At 38.4% G+C, this 20,060-nt stretch overlaps 1 protein-coding gene across 2 annotated transcripts in view; it reads left to right on the plus strand.

Annotated features, from left to right (window-relative positions):
* Positions 1–20,060, plus strand: part of CD44 (CD44 molecule (Indian blood group)) — a 61,051-nt gene that overhangs the window by 35,892 nt on the left and 5,099 nt on the right. The window contains exon 7 of one of the 2 annotated variants that reach the window (XM_032188648.1): positions 15,415–15,672. The exons of the other annotated variant lie outside the window; for it this stretch is intronic. Coding sequence (XP_032044539.1) covers positions 15,415–15,672 — 258 coding nt within the window. The remainder of the gene's footprint in view (positions 1–15,414; positions 15,673–20,060) is intronic. 2 annotated transcript variants of the gene reach the window in all.

Here is a 20,060-nt window from a genome sequence, read left to right on the forward strand (position 1 = left end):
CAGTGTGCAACCACCCTCTCTGTGAAGAACCCCCTCCTGATGTCAAGCCTAAATTTCCCCTTAACTTCTTCCAGTACTGCTGGAATTTATATCTTGTTTTCACATACATTGGATTTCTGGGCTTCCTGTGTGGGTCTTTGTGTCCCGAGGAAAAATTCTTTTTTGGAGGGAAATTCCAGCCTCTACACATGATGCTCAAGTAGTTATGTTTGCATGCATATACCTATTTGGCCTGCCTTGCACAGCGAAGGAAAAGAGTGTAAGCCCTGTAATTTCTCTAGGGGAAAATCTATTTCCATCCTTAAATGTCTGTCACAAGCTATGGGTCAATACTATTTGAAATGCTATGTTCTGAGAAAAAGTTGTGCAGGGGTAACATAACAGAGGTAAAGCTGTGTCTCTGCAATGTGCTGATGCCTTCCTCAGAAGTGTTTCTGGTGTACATCTTACTGATTCCAGCTGGCTACGAGGAGTGCATGTGTCTTTCAAGCAGAATGGCCATTCTTCTGAGCCCAGGTCTCTGGCAGCGTTGGCTTCACAGGGTTGTCAGAGGAAGCAAAGGCAAAACTAATGGGTGTGCTTGTTTCTGGGTATCCTTTCTACCTGTCGTGGATGCTTCTATCACCTTTTGTGCCTGATTTTGTGTCAAGTCTTGGTGGATGTTCCGTGTGCTGGAAGTTACCTCGGCCTATCTGTTCTCTCTTGCTGGCACAGCCTGTGAGGAACTCATTAACCTCGTAGAACAGCAAGAACAGATCCACGGGGCTTTGCGATGACTCCTCTCAAGGGACTGTGTTCTGTCCTGGGACTGCCACTAGTTCTTTCATCTGGCTAAGTGTCTTAGGAATGTAATGATACCACAGGTTCATACATTCCCTTTCCACTCACATCCATCTCAGTGGCATGAGCATGTTCAGGGTGCTGGTGCTGGTGGACTCGACTTTGATGAAGGAAATGTGCCTCTCAAGAAATAACAAGTTCCTTGTTCAATGAACCATGTCCTAACAGCTCCGGGGCCTCATCATGTTCACCTGGAGAAAACTACCACCCAAACCTGGTGGAATCCATTTTCAAATGAGTGGTGGTGGTCAAATCCCAGAGAGAAGACACAAGAACCCACCCAGACAACAAGGGGTAAAGAGCATTATGCTAAGAGGGTGCTTTGTTTAAGGGCTGAATAACCATAGTTCCAAGGCAGAAAGCTGGCGAAGCATTAAATGGAGGGGGTTTTCAATCAACTGTACATGTTTCTGGTTTTCTGTATTATGTGTTTGAGGAGTGAAAACCTACATATTGGTCTCTTTCTGAGTCTGTACTTTTGGTAGTGGCAGAGGACACTGTTTCACCTGAGGCTAGCAAATATACTGAGTAGGTAGTACACCTCTGGAAAGGAAAAGAGTTGAATTTTGAAGATCAGTTAGGTAGTTTCAAACAATGGCAGAGTTGAAAAAATATATATATTTGTTGATATAGAATGGAAAGAATATGCTTTACTGAATAGAAAATGAATGACATACTATTTCATAAACTACTTACAGTGTTATTAGAATAGTGCTTATAAAAGTGGGAAATGCCTGTGAAAAAAAGGAAGAGACAATAAAAGATATCTCTGGTTATACCAAAAAATAGACTCAATGGGAAATGTTTTAATTTTTATTGACTTACTGTTTTTATTAAGCAATGAAAGCTGTGTAAAAAAAAAAAAAAAAGTATGAAGCATTAATTTAATTCTAAAAAGATATCATTCATATGATCCCAAATCTCTCTTGATTAAAATTTACTAAAATTATCAAAATTGTTAGTCCTTAACTTTGATAAGACATGTAAGGGATCAGTTAGTGCTGTGACCCTCCATAGGGCACTGCAGTGTAGATAACAGACTACGTTAGGGTGGCTTCAGCAGGGCCAAGGCAGGGTGATGGATCTCTCCTGTGGGAGGAAGAACCAGTAGGAGATACAGTCCGTGGCAAGCACGGTGCTGTTCAGCCTCCACAGTGGCTGAGGGCTGCATGCAGGGGAGACAGCAAAGCATAACTGCTGCCAGCAGAAGGCCTTGCGGGTTAGAGCTTCATGGCAGATTTAACATCACCACAGCAGATGTGACCTCAAGCGGCAACGGTTCGGATGACGAAGACTCTTCAGAGGAGACGACTTACCCTACGGTGTTTCCAGGATGGGATATAAGTGTGGCCAAGAAAGAGTATGCTCCAAGTACTAGTAAGGAACTTCCCTTCTCTTTGGATGTCTTGATTTTGGGTTTGGGGTTTTGGGTTTTTGGCTTTGAGTGTTTGTTTTTTCTTATTTTTTTTCCCTTTTCTACCCAATGATCCTCTTCCTTCACCAAACGAGTATCGTGTAAAGGGGTAGCTGCTCTTCTGATTGGCTCTTGTTTCAGAGATCTTTCCTGTGCCACAGGAAAAGCTGATTCTTGAACTTGTGAGGTTCCAATCCTTAGAAGGAACTTCTTCCAGTACTGCTGGAATTTATATCTTGTTTTCACATACATTGGATTTCTGGGCTTCCTGTGTGGGTCTTTGTGTCCCGAGGAAAAATTCTTTTTTGGAGGGAAATTCCAGCCTCTACACATGATGCTCAAGTAGTTATGTTTGCATGCATATACCTATTTGGCCTGCCTTGCACAGCGAAGGAAAAGAGTGTAAGCCCTGTAATTTCTCTAGGGGAAAATCTATTTCCATCCTTAAATGTCTGTCACAAGCTATGGGTCAATACTATTTGAAATGCTATGTTCTGAGAAAAAGTTGTGCAGGGGTAACATAACAGAGGTAAAGCTGTGTCTCTGCAATGTGCTGATGCCTTCCTCAGAAGTGTTTCTGGTGTACATCTTACTGATTCCAGCTGGCTACGAGGAGTGCATGTGTCTTTCAAGCAGAATGGCCATTCTTCTGAGCCCAGGTCTCTGGCAGCGTTGGCTTCACAGGGTTGTCAGAGGAAGCAAAGGCAAAACTAATGGGTGTGCTTGTTTCTGGGTATCCTTTCTACCTGTCGTGGATGCTTCTATCACCTTTTGTGCCTGATTTTGTGTCAAGTCTTGGTGGATGTTCCGTGTGCTGGAAGTTACCTCGGCCTATCTGTTCTCTCTTGCTGGCACAGCCTGTGAGGAACTCATTAACCTCGTAGAACAGCAAGAACAGATCCACGGGGCTTTGCGATGACTCCTCTCAAGGGACTGTGTTCTGTCCTGGGACTGCCACTAGTTCTTTCATCTGGCTAAGTGTCTTAGGAATGTAATGATACCACAGGTTCATACATTCCCTTTCCACTCACATCCATCTCAGTGGCATGAGCATGTTCAGGGTGCTGGTGCTGGTGGACTCGACTTTGATGAAGGAAATGTGCCTCTCAAGAAATAACAAGTTCCTTGTTCAATGAACCATGTCCTAACAGCTCCGGGGCCTCATCATGTTCACCTGGAGAAAACTACCACCCAAACCTGGTGGAATCCATTTTCAAACGAGTGGTGGTGGTCAAATCCCAAAGAGAAGACACAAGAATGAGATAGGAGTCATTTTCTGCAATGACCCTCCATAGGGCACTGCAATATAGCTAACATCCTTGGTGGGGTGGCTTCAGCAGGGCCAAGGCAGGGTGATGGATCTCTCCTGTGGGAGGAAGAACCAGTAGGAGATACAGTCCGTGGCAAGCACGGTGCTGTTCAGCCTCCACAGTGGCTGAGGGCTGCGTGCAGGGGAGACAGCAAAGCATAATTGCTGCCAGCAGAAGGCCTTGCGGGTTAGGGCTTCATGGCAGATTTAACATCACCACAGCAGATGTGACCTCAAGCGGCAACGGTTCGGATGACGAAGACTCTTCAGAGGAGACGACTTACCCTACGGTGTTTCCAGGATGGGATATAAGTGTGGCCAAGAAAGAGTATGCTCCAAGTACTAGTAAGGAACTTCCCTTCTCTTTGGATGTGTGTTTTGTTTTTGTTTTTGTTTTTTCTTTTATGTAACAAATCTTATGTTCCTCCTCCTTTACTGCATGTATTTTGCCTAAAGAGTGGACACTCTTCTATCAAGTATTACTCATGAATGTTCCTTTTCCATTGGAAAAATCTTATAAGACCCATATTAGTTGAATAGATATCTGTTCTATCATTACTTAAAATTGACATCACAGTTTTATCCCAATTTGAACACATTCATTCATTCATTATCTTCCTGAAGGACATGCTTATCATTTTTCCCTTTTTTTTTTTTTTTTTTTTTTTTTGGTTTGGTTTGTAGGTGGGTGGGTTCAGGTACAGGAAACAATTTTAAAATAGTTCTGTTTTGTATTATTCATAATCTACATATGTGTCATGATTGAAATGTAATACAGAGCTTGAACACGATTCTTTGATATGTTTTCTTAGTAGATTTCTTGGCTTTTTGTAAGATGTTTGGCCACAATATGGGGATATCAAAGCCTAGGTTCTCATTTCATTAGGAAGTGCTACCACACACTCTCATGTTTGCCACCTTCTGCACTCTTCCCACACACTTTTCTAATATCATCCCTTTTTTTTTTTTTTTTTTTTTTTTGACCAAAAATATTTAGGCATGATCTAATACCACAACCGAAAGATTTACATAACCTTTTTCATAACCTTTTTTTCTTTCTTTCTTTTTTTTTTTTTTTCTGGTATGCATAGTACCACAGTGATGATCTGATAACTCTTTCTTAACTAAAAAGTCATCCAGAGCTAAAATAATTTTCTTTTAAAACCAGAAGATCTCCACATATGAGGTTTTGAAGCCAAACGCTGTGTTCAATGAAGCACCTAGTAGGTGCTACTTGGCCTCATAACCAGCGAATGTCCCCCACCCTCAGGCATTTCTGTTTCCTTTTTTTTTTTTCCCAGTATATATTTTGTCATTGATAACCATACTATATGGCTTTCATTCATTCAAATATAATAACTTGTTCCTTTTTTTTCTTCTTTTTGTAATTGAATGTAATTTAATATAATTTAAGCACATCTTAATGTCTTCTATTCTGTGCACTTGTGCACTCAGTAGTGTAAACAAATCTGTGCTTATAAGCATCTTACTTTTTTTTCTGAATGCAGTGGAGGATTTTTCTGTTTGATTTTCAGCAGTAGTCTTTGGTATTAGAAGAACATACAAAATGAGCAATTCAACTTGCTTAGGGATTTTTATCCTTTTGCCTACATTTTAGGTTTTTCTGGTATTAATTTCTTTAGCTTTTACTCTGCATTTTACTCTCTGACTTATTCCACATAGCATATAATGTTCAAAAAAACTCTATGGCCTAGTGGTGTCTGCATGTTCCCCAGGTGAAAATGTGTACAATCTCTGGTCATAGCTTCTTGTAGCAGTTTTATTTTACCAGTTCAATCATATTATAACTTTCTTGACTAATATTGGCTTTCTATTGGCAGTCATGGTGCTTTCAGATTTTTGCTGATTACTTCTGTTGAGCTCTGTGGATATTCTAACATGAATCTCAATACTTGAGTACTTAGCAAGCATGTTTTACATGTACTCAGGCATCTACTATATTCTTTAGTTAGAGCATTATTCTTCAAACTAGAATTTAAATGTCTGTAACTTCTGTAATAGCCTTGCACTACTTCTGCTGTACATTATTCTTCTATTGCTTTTCCCCCTTACTCTTGGGAAACTTTGCATCTGTCTGATACAAAGAATAAAACCTAGTGGTTTGATCTAAAGGGATTTGATAAGAAGAGTAGTGAGACTATGATCCATTTATGCATGAATTTCCATAATCCATTATCTTTATGGCACACAATAACAGTAAAGTAATAATGATAGACGTACAGCATGATCAGCATTGAATCCTCCATTGTCCTAACAGCTATGGACTTGCAACATGGAGTGCTTCTGGAAATCTCCACACAAGATCATTGGAACCCCTCTTATACAGATGAAGAGGAGCAATATCCTAGCTCTGCGGGCAGGGGTAAAGCAATTTAGCATTTCAGATAATAGTCAGATTTATGACATAATTCAATGAAATATAACTCACTTATGGTGCAGCTGATTATAATTCCTATACTATTAGCTTCAATTATACATTATTTGTGCTAGAGCCCTCAGAGGTGGCATCTGTAGCATTCATCTACCATTCCAAATCTATCTTTGACAACTGATTTTCATTACTTGCCACTTTTCCCCATGTCTCCAGGGTTTTTAAACTTGCACTGCCAGTAGTACAATAAAACCAAGCAGATTGCAATGTGTAACATTTTGGTGACCCAGCTTGGTGAGGAAAAAAAATTCCCTTTTTAACTACAAAATTCCTATCGTAAAATCTGAAGACAAAGAAGAGGAAGGGAGCTGGTGATTCAGAAACATAAAGGTTAGATTAATCATAACTTCTCGGTTAAATCAGGCCTCCTGAACAACGAGCTCTTGTCAGGTACAAATATGACAAAATTTAGTAGTAACCTCCTACTCTTTCCATTGTTTAGTACACATGTAAAACCATAAGGCTACTTACAGAAACATTTAGGGCAATATTTGAAAATTATGTAGGTGGAAAATCTGCAGATATAAAGCTTGGATCAATTTAAGTAAATTAATTAGTTTGGGATAATAAGATAATGCTGGTAGTATACATTTGGCAAAGTTAAAAAATTATCCAGCTGAAGTTAAACTGTGGTCTTCAAGATACAAAGGGCTCAGCCTAGGATCCGTTACTGCTAAGGATTCATTCTGAGTGGAAGAGTAAACATTACGTTCCTAACTGTGCTATGAAGGATAATACACTACCTCCAGACAAATGTGAACTTTTTCCTACCAGTGTTAGTGCCAGCAGCCAACTGTGCTGTTGAAAATGTTCTCACATTCTTCAAGCCTAAAAACCTCTGTGCGCAAAGGCCTATGGAATGCATTCTCCAGCTATTTTTGTTGTGTACACAAATAGTCTCCAGTAAAATTTTTTTTTAAAACATAGTTGAATATGAACTTCATTTTTGGCTATACCCTGTTAAAGTGAAGTGCAAAACTGAATAGCCGAAGGCACAGCTTTCTACAGCTGGATTAGGGGCTAGTCTTGTAATTGCATAAAATTAGATTGCACTGAAAATAAATATATTTCAGGTGGACTTGTGGAAAGCTTTCTTATCCTTCTGTAAAAACAGGCATTTTCTACTTACAGCAGTACTTCTTTGGATTTATATGATCTGCCTCCAATGGCTAGGTACAATTCTTTCTGATCCTGCGATTTTTGGGAGCACTGTAATGTTATCCAGGTGACACAGGGCAGAAGCTATAATCACCTAGAAAGAATTTCTGTGAAAAGTTTCTTTTAATTCTGAAGCATTGTTAAATTAGTTGTATTAATACACTTCTTAAGTTTAACATATAGACCTACTGGATGCAAATTCAGCACCAAATAGTACAGGATAATCTCTCTATATATTTGTTTTAATTACAAAAATAATGAATTACATTTGCAAGAATGATCTCCTTGTGAATATTTCATCATTTGAAATGTGAAGATATATATTCCTCCATTTCTGTTCTTCTAGGAAAATGCTTAGCATAGGTTTCTTTAGCAGGTGACTAAGTGCATATGTAACAGGTCCAATTCATTCTTTGCATCCTCTGGTAAAGGGTCTTTATTTTACCTTTCATGTATCCATGTATCACTCATGGAAATGTTTGCTACCTAATGCATTTTTTTTTAATTGGGTTCTAATATTCATCTTACTGTTACAAGTATTATTATTTTTATTTTATTTTATTTTTTGGCATATCTTTTTATAAGACTTCTACTGTTTATTAGAAAATCTCTTATGGTGGTGGTATTTCAGATGACTTCTGACTGCATTTTCTGCTGTGTAAACAGCAAATTCAACAGCAAGCAATTAATTTATTTTAGGTTTAATTATTACTGAGTTCAAAGCTAGTATGCGTTTCAACCTCAAATATACAAACCTATTTATTTTCTCCATCCGACTGAATATTCTTTCAGTCCCAGAAGGAATGACAATTTCCTTGGAGATAGAAATTCCTTGCCTTGCAATTGTGTAATTGGGATATTAACTCAAAAGAGAAAGTTCATCATCTCTTTCACTTTCATAAACCCAGAATCTGCAGACTCAACAGTTATGTTAGTATTAATAAATACGAAGTAGAGATGCAAGTTGGTGTTCCCTATGTGTTCTTCCACTGCTTTTCCTATAGCTTTTCTCTGCCATTGGTCATTGGGATACTAAATCTTCCTCTGTTCCTGGTGGAGCTTCTGTGTTCAAAATGAGCTTCGGTTTTCAAAGCAGCTTTGCTTCCTTTCATCTTTTACACCAAATGCAACAATTAAAAAAGAAAAGCAAAACAAAATCCAGCCTTACTGCGTAGACCATGAAGATAAGGATAATATGACTGGTGTTGGGTATTTTGATCATTATTGATTCAATCATCATCTTATCAGCACCAGTTACAAGTGAAAATGAAAAGCATCAAGGACCAACCCAACATCCACTGTTACACAGTGCTCATTCTGGATGGATCAGTCAAGCACAAAACCCTGCAAATACAACTGGGAGTACTGAACATCAAGAATTTACTCTTCCAGGTGAAAATGATATTGAAAAGAAAACTCCTTATACAGGTAATACTACAGGTCAGATTTTAGTAAGTTATCAGGGTTTACTTAAGGTTTAATTTTAGAATGTTTTTACTAACAATTTTGCAATCTGAAGCCATATCAGATGTTCTGTGAACAAACCTGAGCAACAGGAATCTGCAGGTTGAATTCTATACATATATATAAAATTTATTATTCAGGCTCGGTCCTGGAGGTTTGTTTTCTCTCTCATTTGGACTGCGTGTCAATACCTATAGTGGATTAATACTGCAATTGTCTCCCACATTTTGTGTTCTATCACATGCAGTCACAACTCTTTACCAGGCTATCTACCAGGCTTATATCTGTAGGAAACAGTAAATGTTTAAATAGAAAGATAATAATGTCTGTTGCATTTTTTGCATATTTGAGAGCTGTGTTCACACCCCTCTTGAAAGCCATTATTGGACCCGTTTTTTACAGTTTTTGTTAAATCAGCAATTTTAACTAATAAATAGTATCCAAAATATCTACTCACTCCACTTTTGAAATCTGACTAGATGATACTGAAGTGAAGAAAAAAGAAGCATACTGTAGAATAAAAGAGAGGCTTCTCTCTTCCATCAGTCTAATAAATTGAAACAAAAGATTCAATTCTACTGTAAAGCCAGTAACTGAAAATTGATAAATATTAGTTGATGTTCCTGTGAGTGTTTGTCTAGCTAATGACTGATGTGCTATACTAAGCACTGCCAACAGTCATCATCTGCTCTTACTGATTATCAAACACAGACCAATGAAGACAAGTATATCATAGACATTGTTTGGGATGCTGTATCATGTGCATATATTCCTTCACCTAAATCTAAGCAAAAGTTTAAGGTAGCTCACTGCTTTAGCAGTCCCCAAGTCTACATTCTTCTAAGATATCAACTCCAGGTGCTTCATCAACATCCTTTAAAAATCTGGTGATGCAATGCAATATATTACTGATAGATATATAAATATTATATTACATTATTATAGCAATGTAATTTGGCCTAGTAGCAATTTAATTTTTTACTTCCTATGGTAATTTTCTTGTTTTAATTATTTGTTTGGTTTTTATTAGGTTGGAGGTGTTTTTAATGGGGCATATGTTAAGATTTGGGTACTCTTTGGTTGTGACTATCTAATAAAAACTACAGATTGCTTAATATGCAAAATATTTTATATTTCTATATAATTGCTATATCAGATATCTTCCAGTCAATTGTTCACTCATATACTATGTGCATCATTCATAAATCTGCATCTGCCAACCTTCCCTGCTGCCAGACTTGCTTTTTTATTTTTTCTGGAGAGGCTGCAACTAATAAAATAGTGACATTTCGAGGGGGAAAAGTTGGGTATAGTCAATACATTCAAATTATGTGATTAAAATCTTACTGGTGGATCAGGTTCTTCCAGTTATTTCTGCCTTCTTTGTTCTTATGCATCAGTGGATTTTGGTTTGATATTCAACCAATACGAAGTCATGAAAAGCAAGACTCAGGGAAATACTTTTGGAAATCAATGAGATATCTTGATTCTGAAAAGCATATGCTCAGTTTGAGGAAGGATTCAATCCTGTTGGTGATGGTAGGCAGCTTTTCTAAACATAAACCAGAATGAGAAGCAAAACTGCTTTACTTCTCTTTGCCATTAAATGTAGTAGACATGTGAGCAAGGCCTGTCATAGAGACAAGAACCGAAGAGGAGAATAATATGAGAAATGGATCTTTATATACTGAGTTCATAATTGCTTCACCATCATCATAACAGCTATGGCCTCCAGTCATGGGGCCAGACAGAATGACTCAGCGCAAGACCAGTTGGTGTATCCAGGCTGGGACAAGGGAGAGGATTATTCCACACAAGCCCCTGTAATGGATAGAATTATTCCTTCCAGAGAAAATAATCATGAAAAAGAGTCTTCCAATACAGGTACTATTAATAATATCAGCTATGCATATTTAATCACTTCTATCTCTCTGGTGGCAAGTTTTGAAACAACATTGCATGACTGTAGAGAGGAGTAGTTTACTGATCTCTTTAGGACAGTGACATAACTTGCCTGAATGGTGGTGAGATTTTAGCTCTCTAGAAAACATTTATCTTATACTTACCAGTAACACATCTATTGCTTTCTGTTCTTCAGTTAAGCATGACTGTGGAGTTGCATGCAGTTCAGTACATACATATATGTTATATTAATTTGTGTTGCCAAACAGTTATTACCATAATGTTGAATTCATAATTATGTTACTTGTATCTAAACGGGTTAATGCTTTTAATCTGTGAATAATGATCTGGTAGAAGAGTGTTCTTTTCATAGATTTTTGAAAAATATCCATCACTCTGGTTCACAGAATTATGAGAGAAAGGAATTTAGAAATCTGACATGACACAACTCTACCACTGAATTTATGATGCAGTTTGGTATAGCACATACCATTTATGCCATTGAAGTATATTCCAAAATTATGATATGAGAACATGACTTATTTGTACTAAAATAAGAGGAAGTGTAACTTTAACCCTTTCTCAATCAGACAATCCTCAGAATCTATTTTTAATTTTGTGAACAAAGTAATTCTGATGATTATAATCCTTCAGTAATTCCAAAATATGAATTTCATTTTGAGAAGAAAATTGCTCTTACTACTGCCATAAACAGAATAACAAATTAAAAGCACTTTTTGTAACTTATCACTACTCACATAGCAACAAAGGGGCGTCAACGGTTGTAGAATGGGATCTTTACTGTCACTACTGATATCTGTAAGGTAAAATGCACTGTATCACCACTGGACGGTGGTGCTGAAGCTCTGTGATCAGCCTGAGATACAGGGCAGGAATTATCCTGACCTCTCTCCATGGCCTTTCACTGCATCCACTGTCCTTAGGACTCTTTTGCATTAAGTCATGAAGTGCATGTGAATAACAAGCAAAAAGTTCTGTTCAAAATGTTGAGAGAGTGATGAGGATGTACAGGGGGCAAAAGATCCCTCTTCTCCCCCTCTGTGGTGTGAAAAGCGTAGCAGTGGTTTAAGGTGAACAGGAGACTTGAATGTGATGGGTATATGAGGGGCACAGCAGGATGCATGTTGAATTCACAGCTGATTCAACCATCATCATAACAGCTCTTGCCACTCCTGACGGTGCTCATCATGAAGACTCAACTCAGCCACCTCTGTCTTCAGACAATGAAGCAGGATGGGGCACTGAAGGCATCACACATTCCACAGATGCCCATGGGGGTGAGGTCCTCCACAGGCTGAATCCTGATAGTACGAATGAAGCTGGAGATGACTCTCTCCTGACGGGTACCAGTAAGAATAATGGATCATGCTCATTTCTCACGTGCTGTGTGAAATGAGGCATTATTTCTTCTGATTTTGATGCCTTTCACTACCTTTCTCATCTTGGGGATCTCCAACCCTATTGCGGACTTGCAACCCAAAAATTTCCTGTGGTGGGATCTGTGCTGTTATTAGAACAACCTTCTGGAGTAGTCGCAGGGGACTTCTTCCTGGTACATTTGGTGGTTTCTGGTCTTTGCTGAAGCATGTTGCCAGGTGGCCTCCTGTCTCTTCTTATGCACGTCATGTGCCTTGGTGATCCTGAATTCCCAGCCCCATCCTCCCATATTATTCATCGGTGGGGTCAGGCTTGGTATGCTTTGGTGCTGCGATTGGTGTGGTGGAAGTGCTCTGGTGGACTTAATTGAGTGATCTGCTCCTGTGACTCAGCAGTGACACCATCACCAAGGAAGACTGTCCTGATGATGAGAGCAGAGCAATCACACAAGATTTATATCCCGTTAATTCTGCCTTCCATTCCTTACTCCTCACTAGGGGAGTCACAGGCACAACACCACAGATCGGGCTGTGGTATGGCTGCTCACTCCTGAGTTACAGGGTCAGGTTTTTGCTGCTGTGGTTTCTTCTTCCGAAAGTCTTCCCTCTCCATCTGTCACTGGGATACATGGGTACGGCCAACATCTCCATCCAACATGACAAACAAGTTTTGCTTAAGTGTCTCAAAAGCCAGTGGCAGCGTGGGAGAGGAAGGGGAGGCCTTCTGCTCATTCTTCTCCTGCCGTGCTTTAAACCAGGCAGAAGGACATCCTTTCTGCCTTGTTGTGATACCGGAGAGAGGGCAATAACATGGGTGGTGGTTTGGTGGGCATTAACGTTTAAAGCTGATCGTGCCATCATCATGGCAGTCACAGAGTCCATGGATGTTGTCGGCCGGGAGGAAGCTACCAAAGAGCCGTTGGCACCCAGCGCTCAGCCTGGAAGTGAAAGTGAACAAGCAAATACCACAGATGGCTCTTATGTCAATTTGGTACCTGGAGTTTTTTCAGACATTGATGATCATCACAATCAGTTACAGACCCTTCTTTCTACAAGTAAGGCATACAAATTAAAAGCACTTTTTTTAACTTGTCACTACTCACATAGTCTTAAGCAACAAAGGGGCGTCAACGGTTGTAGAATGGGATCTTTACTGTCACTACTGATATCTGTAAGGTAAAATGCACTGTATCACCACTGGACGGTGGTGCTGAAGCTCTGTGATCAGCCTGAGATACAGGGCAGGAATTATCCTGACCTCTCTCCATGGCCTTTCACTGCATCCACTGTCCTTAGGACTCTTTTGCATTAAGTCATGAAGTGCATGTGAATAACAAGCAAAAAGTTCTGTTCAAAATGTTGAGAGAGTGATGAGGATGTACAGGGGGCAAAAGATCCCTCTTCTCCCCCTCTGTGGTGTGAAAAGCGTAGCAGTGGTTTAAGGTGAACAGGAGACTTGAATGTGATGGGTATATGAGGGGCACAGCAGGATGCATGTTGAATTCACAGCTGATTCAACCATCATCATAACAGCTCTTGCCACTCCTGACGGTGCTCATCATGAAGACTCAACTCAGCCACCTCTGTCTTCAGACAATGAAGCAGGATGGGGCACTGAAGGCATCACACATTCCACAGATGCCCATGGGGGTGAGGTCCTCCACGGGCTGAATCCTGATAGTACGAATGAAGCTGGAGATGACTCTCTCCTGACGGGTACCAGTAAGAATAATGGATCATGCTCATTTCTCACGTGCTGTGTGAAATGAGGCATTATTTCTTCTGATTTTGATGCCTTTCACTACCTTTCTCATCTTGGGGATCTATATTCTTGTTGTAGACTTGCAGTGCAAACTGATTTATAATTCTGTTGCATGTGAACATCCAAACACGAAATGCTATCCATTCAGTCTGCTTTTTCCTGTGTGTACTGTTTCTTATGCCCTCCATATTTTTTTTTTTCAATTTAAGTTTTAGTGGAAGGTGATACAGAGAAAATTATTATTTTATATTTTTTAAAGGTAACTGAATTGTATGTTTAAAAACAGTTTTTCATGTCTATTCATCCCTGGTTTTAGGATCACCACAGACACCATTAGTACAGTAAATTTTAAAATAACTTACTACAGTTCATGAAGATCTCCAAGGTTCAATTCATATCTTATGTATGGTATCCTATTGAGTTATCCACCATCACAATACTGAATTTTTATCCTAAAATTTTATTTGTTAATACTGGATTTTTATGATGTTTTAGTGCATTTGAAATGTTACATCTCTCATATTTTATTAAGTAAAATAAAACTCTAAGGGAAAAAATAAAATTTATGCTTTCCCTTTTCAACTTCCATTTTCTTCAGGATTCCTTTAAATCACAACTCCTGGGATTTTCCAAAGAGCTATGAAAACCAAAACTTGTGTTGATAAAAAACAGTTCTTTTCTCTACTTCTTCCTTTTGTTTTCCAAGAATGGAAAGGATCATATAAAGCTTCACAGTTTATTGTCATCAGCTTGTTAAGCTCTATGTAGTTTGACAGATCAATTACAAATGAAACAAACAAACAAAAACATACAAACAAACAAAAGAACACAACAGGATGTGACAATCTATTTAAGTGCTTGTAAGTGCTTTCTAACAAGTCATTCTAATCTTATTCCTATGTAATGATAGGAATTCTAATACACATTCCATTCTGAAAATAATATGATTTTTCTCCCTTCTAAATAGTTGTTACTAGATATTTTCCAAGATAACATTTTAGGCTCCCGTTGTTTGGAAATGCATGTTTTGGTGTGTCATTTTGTTTCACAATGTTAATTTTCAGTGCTGTAATTTTGCATGTATATTGGCCTTTATTATTCTATTCATATTTTGGAGCATTTGCAATTACTGCAAGGGCATTTAGTTAGGCTATGCTATTTTTGCGTGTTTTTTTGACATCCGTACTCTTTTTCATCAGCAGCAGTCTCTTTAGAGAAGAGCACCATATGAGTGATTGTGGGAAGGATGTTAATTAAAAAATTTATTTCCTTTATTTTCCATTAGAATTCATTTTGAATTCATCTGCTGGGAGACCAGCATGCATTCTTATGATAATCTCATGGAAAAGCAGAGATGAAAAATACACTAGAAAGGAGATTTTATTAGATTGATGATGATGATCTTAATCTTAAATAATCAGGTAGCTATAGCAGTAGCTGCTATCTATTCTTTAAATAGTTTTTATATACTTCCAAGATCACTGATATTTGGGGAAATGAGTAAGCAACTATTCGAATAATCAATAAATCACAGTTAAAGAAATAGATAAAAAATAATAATAATAATAATGACAGATACAGATCTTGTTTGCTTGCCCCAACCCTTCCCCAAGGAAAAGGTAGACCTTGTTAAATGAAATAAACAGAGAAAAATTGATAAGGTGGGATTTTGCAAATATGTTTGAGGTTAACTTAGCCATCATCACATCACAACAGCAACAGCCAAAATTGATGTTCTGGAACCAGCGGATGTAACCCAGGAAGTGTGGACACCTCGAGTCATCGTAACAGCTCTTGCCACTCCTGACGGTGCTCATCATGAAGACTCAACTCAGCCACCTCTGTCTTCAGACAATGAAGCAGGATGGGGCACTGAAGGCATCACACATTCCACAGATGCCCATGGGGGTGAGGTCCTCCACGGGCTGAATCCTGATAGTACGAATGAAGCTGGAGATGACTCTCTCCTGACGGGTACCAGTAAGAATAATGGATCATGCTCATTTCTCACGTGCTGTGTGAAATGAGGCATTATTTCTTCTGATTTTGATGCCTTTCACTACCTTTCTCATCTTGGGGATCTCCAACCCTATTGCGGACTTGCAACCCAAAAATTTCCTGTGGTGGGATCTGTGCTGTTATTAGAACAACCTTCTGGAGTAGTCGCAGGGGACTTCTTCCTGGTACATTTGGTGGTTTCTGGTCTTTGCTGAAGCATGTTGCCAGGTGGCCTCCTGTCTCTTCTTATGCACGTCATGTGCCTTGGTGATCCTGAATTCCCAGCCCCATCCTCCCATATTATTCATCGGTGGGGTCAGGCTTGGTATGCTTTGGTGCTGCGATTGGTGTGGTGGAGGTGCTCTGGTGGACTTAATTGAGTGATCTGCTCCTGTGACTCAGCAGTGACACCATCACCAAGGAAGACTGTCCTGATGATGAGAGCAGAGCAATCACACAAGATTTATATCCCGTTAATTCTGCCTTCCATTCCTTACTCCTCACTAGGGGAGTCACAGGCACAACACCACAGATCGGGCTGTGGTATGGCTGCTCACTCCTGAGTTACAGGGTCAGGTTTTTGCTGCTGTGGTTTCTTCTTCCGAAAGTCTTCCCTCTCCATCTGTCACTGGGATACATGGGTACGGCCAACATCTCCATCCAACATGACAAACAAGTTTTGCTTAAGTGTCTCAAAAGCCAGTGGCAGCGTGGGAGAGGAAGGGGAGGCCTTCTGCTCATTCTTCTCCTGCCGTGCTTTAAACCAGGCAGAAGGACATCCTTTCTGCCTTGCTGTGATACCGGAGAGAGGGCAATAACATGGGTGGTGGTTTGGTGGGCATTAACGTTTAAAGCTGATCGTGCCATCATCATGGCAGTCACAGAGTCCATGGATGTTGTCGGCCGGGAGGAAGCTACCAAAGAGCCGTTGGCACCCAGCGCTCAGCCTGGAAGTGAAAGTGAACAAGCAAATACCACAGACGGCTCTTATGTCAATTTGGTACCTGGAGTTTTTTCAGACATTGATGATCATCACAATCAGTTACAGACCCCTCTTCCTCCTAGTAAGAAGTATAAATTAAAATGGTTTTCGTTTTTCCATGTCAATTATCGTTTGGGACAACGATGATCCCCTGAAAGTATTTGCACTAACCAGGGTTTTCAGTTATGCTAATTTGCTTTTTTGGTTATTATTGCTTTTGGCATTTCTAGATATTTTTATGATCCACATCTAAGATGCCATGAAAGGAAATCTTTTTCTCTGCAAAGCAGAGGACTTTTGCCAAATGACTGAAAGTAGTGTTTTGCAAATAACTTTTTCTTACATTTTACTATCTGTATGTGACAACATATCTCATAAAATGAAAAAGCATAAGCTTTTTCCCCATGCTAGCATTTTTCTTCCTATTTGACGGTCGCAAGTGACATCTCTGTAACACTTAATAGTCTTTCACTCTTCCCCTGTCCTCATTCCTTCTGTGTCAGTGGAATACATATCAAGAAAAAGTAATTCTCTCTGCAGTCCTTTTTCTTTTTTTTTTTCCTGCCTAGTTACCTCTGCTATTGGTATCTTGCCAATGATAATTATAGCTACATATAGTGGGTTTTAACTGACATTTCCTTTGTGAACAGTTTCTTAAGTGTTATTCTTCTGATAAAGTTAGTGCAGTTAACAGTAACCATGTTTACTTTATTACACTACAAATATCTTTTTTTTTTTTTTTTTTTTTTTTTTTTTTGGCAACTTAGTAGTACGGGAAATTGAGGGACTTTTCCTTGTTCTTAAACACATCATGCTAATAGCAATTTTTTAGTTTTTTTTTTTTTTCCAGAATCTAGTTATCTCACACACTAACCTAAATACTACTTTCATGCACTTTCCTGGAAGTTAGTGGAACTTTGTCAGGTTTGGCCAATGCTCTGTGGTCATTCTTTACACACAAACATAATTATATACTTGTATATGTAAAACATACATATACTTACATATACTATGTATGTGTCTTACAGCAAGCACTTTAAAGATAATTTTATTATTCATAATGGTTAGGAGTTAGAATTTGCTTCCAATGAAAACATTAATTTTGATAGATTTGAAAATGGAATTTGGAGTGACAGCTAAATGTTTCTAGATATGTTTGATTTCTCTCTACACTTTTACCCTGGGATAACTCCACTAGGTTTGGTGGAGTCTATTTAAAATAATTAATGTGAATTCATATGCTATCAGGTAGAATTTTTCTTCCTTTTTTTTTTTTTTTTCCAGAGTTTTTTGTAGACACAGTAAAATCAAATGTACCAAAACCGCGGTTAAAATATTTTGACATAGGCACAGCAATATAAATGCAAAATGTGTATTTGCATTTTATTGGAAAGATAAATATTTTAATAACTGTTTCCTACTATGACAAACTCATTTCTTGACACCCACTGCCCTATTAACTTAATTAGTCCAAGCAGCCTCCTTAATTTACTGTACAGACATTACAAACTTTGAAAAAATGTTTGCTACCTTTCTGTTTTGATCATATAAAACCTGTAAGGACTGGTTTTAAGACCTTTTTCAAGGTGAATGCCTGTGTAGAATATTTGCATTGCCAGTGCCCTGGCAAAGTTTCATAAGGCCTTCTTCTTAAAACTTCCTTATTTTTCTCACTTACCTACCCTTTGTAAAACGTAGTACAAGGGGACTACTTGGACACTACTGTTGTCGTTTTTTTTAAAGTTAATTTATTGAAGCGTTCTTTCATTTGTAACATTGCCCTCTATAGCTGTATTGAGTGAAAAAGATTCCTTAATATATTGACAGGCACTATTTAAAGGCTTCCTCCAAACAAATGAATGGCTTCCTGTAGTATACTCCTTCCTTTCACTTGCCTTTCCTCTGCAGAAATGTTTAAGCTGTTGTCTGACATCCCACTAATGACTGACCTTTTGTCAAAGTGCCACAGTGGAATAACAAATCAGTCTACTGAAAGAATCCAAAAAATAAGAGTCAAAAAGAAGAAAATCTAGTATGTCATCAAAATGAAATGTAGACCGCAATTGAGGAGACTTCCCTGCCTTCTGCAGGCACTTCCCAGGAGCCAGAACACCAGGAGACATGATCAAATCCTGTTTCTTCTCAGGGCTCAGGGGAGCAGGGAAGAGCAAATTTAGCAGTTCTCTTAACACAGAAATCTTTAATAAATGTCTTTCTAAGGGCCTTTTTGGTGAAAAAGCTCTGCCATTTCACGAGGGTGATTTAAAGCACCTTAAAAAATATCCGCTGACATGTCAAGTAGACAAGTCATTACATTTATCTTACTCAGCTTTCTTGGAGGCTAGATTAGGTCCCATAGTTGCTGAGTTAGTGCTCTGTCCTTTGGGGTGAGATAGTACAAAACAACTGAAGGGTCAATAAGTTCCTTGCTAACAAATGTAATGAAAACATCTGGAACGTTCAACTACTTGTTGGCTATGCTTAACAGGAGGAAAATGCACTTCTTAGTTTTGTATTTGCCAGCTGCCATTAGGAAATGAGATCAGAAAGGCTGGCTAGAAGAGAGCTGCAATGTGTGTGACAGAAAAAGAATTTTACAGCTGATTAGAGTAAGTGTCTAATTTGCTCTATCAGTGTCTGGAAGAATTCAGAGAGGTGGAGATCTGTAATACTGTTTTTGTACTGATAATGAAGTTGTAGTCCCATGTGAAACTACTGTATCTATAACATACAGATAATTTTAGACATGGGATACCCATATGGCAACAGAGTGGGCCACAAATATTACTGTCATCACATAAAACTTCAAGCAGTGTGACCATCAGAGGAAATATGTGAGACTGAAAGTATGCATTTGAACTTAAGATCTAATTCAGTCTTAGAACCAAATTAAAAAAAATTATTAAAAAGAGCCAGAGGATCCATATATAATTTTACAGAGAGTATTTTTGCTATTAGAGAGAATATTTAGAATTTTTAAGGTCCCACTTTATACATAGCTATCAAATTTAAAACTATCCAGAGTACTATACTTTTATTTTATGAAAGTAGGAAAGTTTTAGAAATTCCTTATCATTCTATATAGGAATAAAATAAAAAGCCTTAAAATTTCTCCATATTGACCATTTTCAATTTAAATCAGAAAGTCAAATTGTCAAATTATTTTTCTCTCTCTACTCTTTTGTCATTCTCTTTTCTCCATGGAACAGACAAGATCTTTGACTTATATAACAAAAGCATCTTCAAAAAGTTTCCAACATTCAGAAGTTTTTACCTTCTCTCCAGAAAATTTCTAGGCAATTACAATTGCGTTTTGGTTCATGAAAGTATTGCATAATCAAAAATGAAACATATGAGAATGTGGAAAGGGAAAAACCCTGAG

This window comes from Aythya fuligula, chromosome 5 (assembly GCF_009819795.1).
Source record: "Aythya fuligula isolate bAytFul2 chromosome 5, bAytFul2.pri, whole genome shotgun sequence".
Classification (NCBI taxonomy): domain Eukaryota; kingdom Metazoa; phylum Chordata; class Aves; order Anseriformes; family Anatidae; genus Aythya; species Aythya fuligula.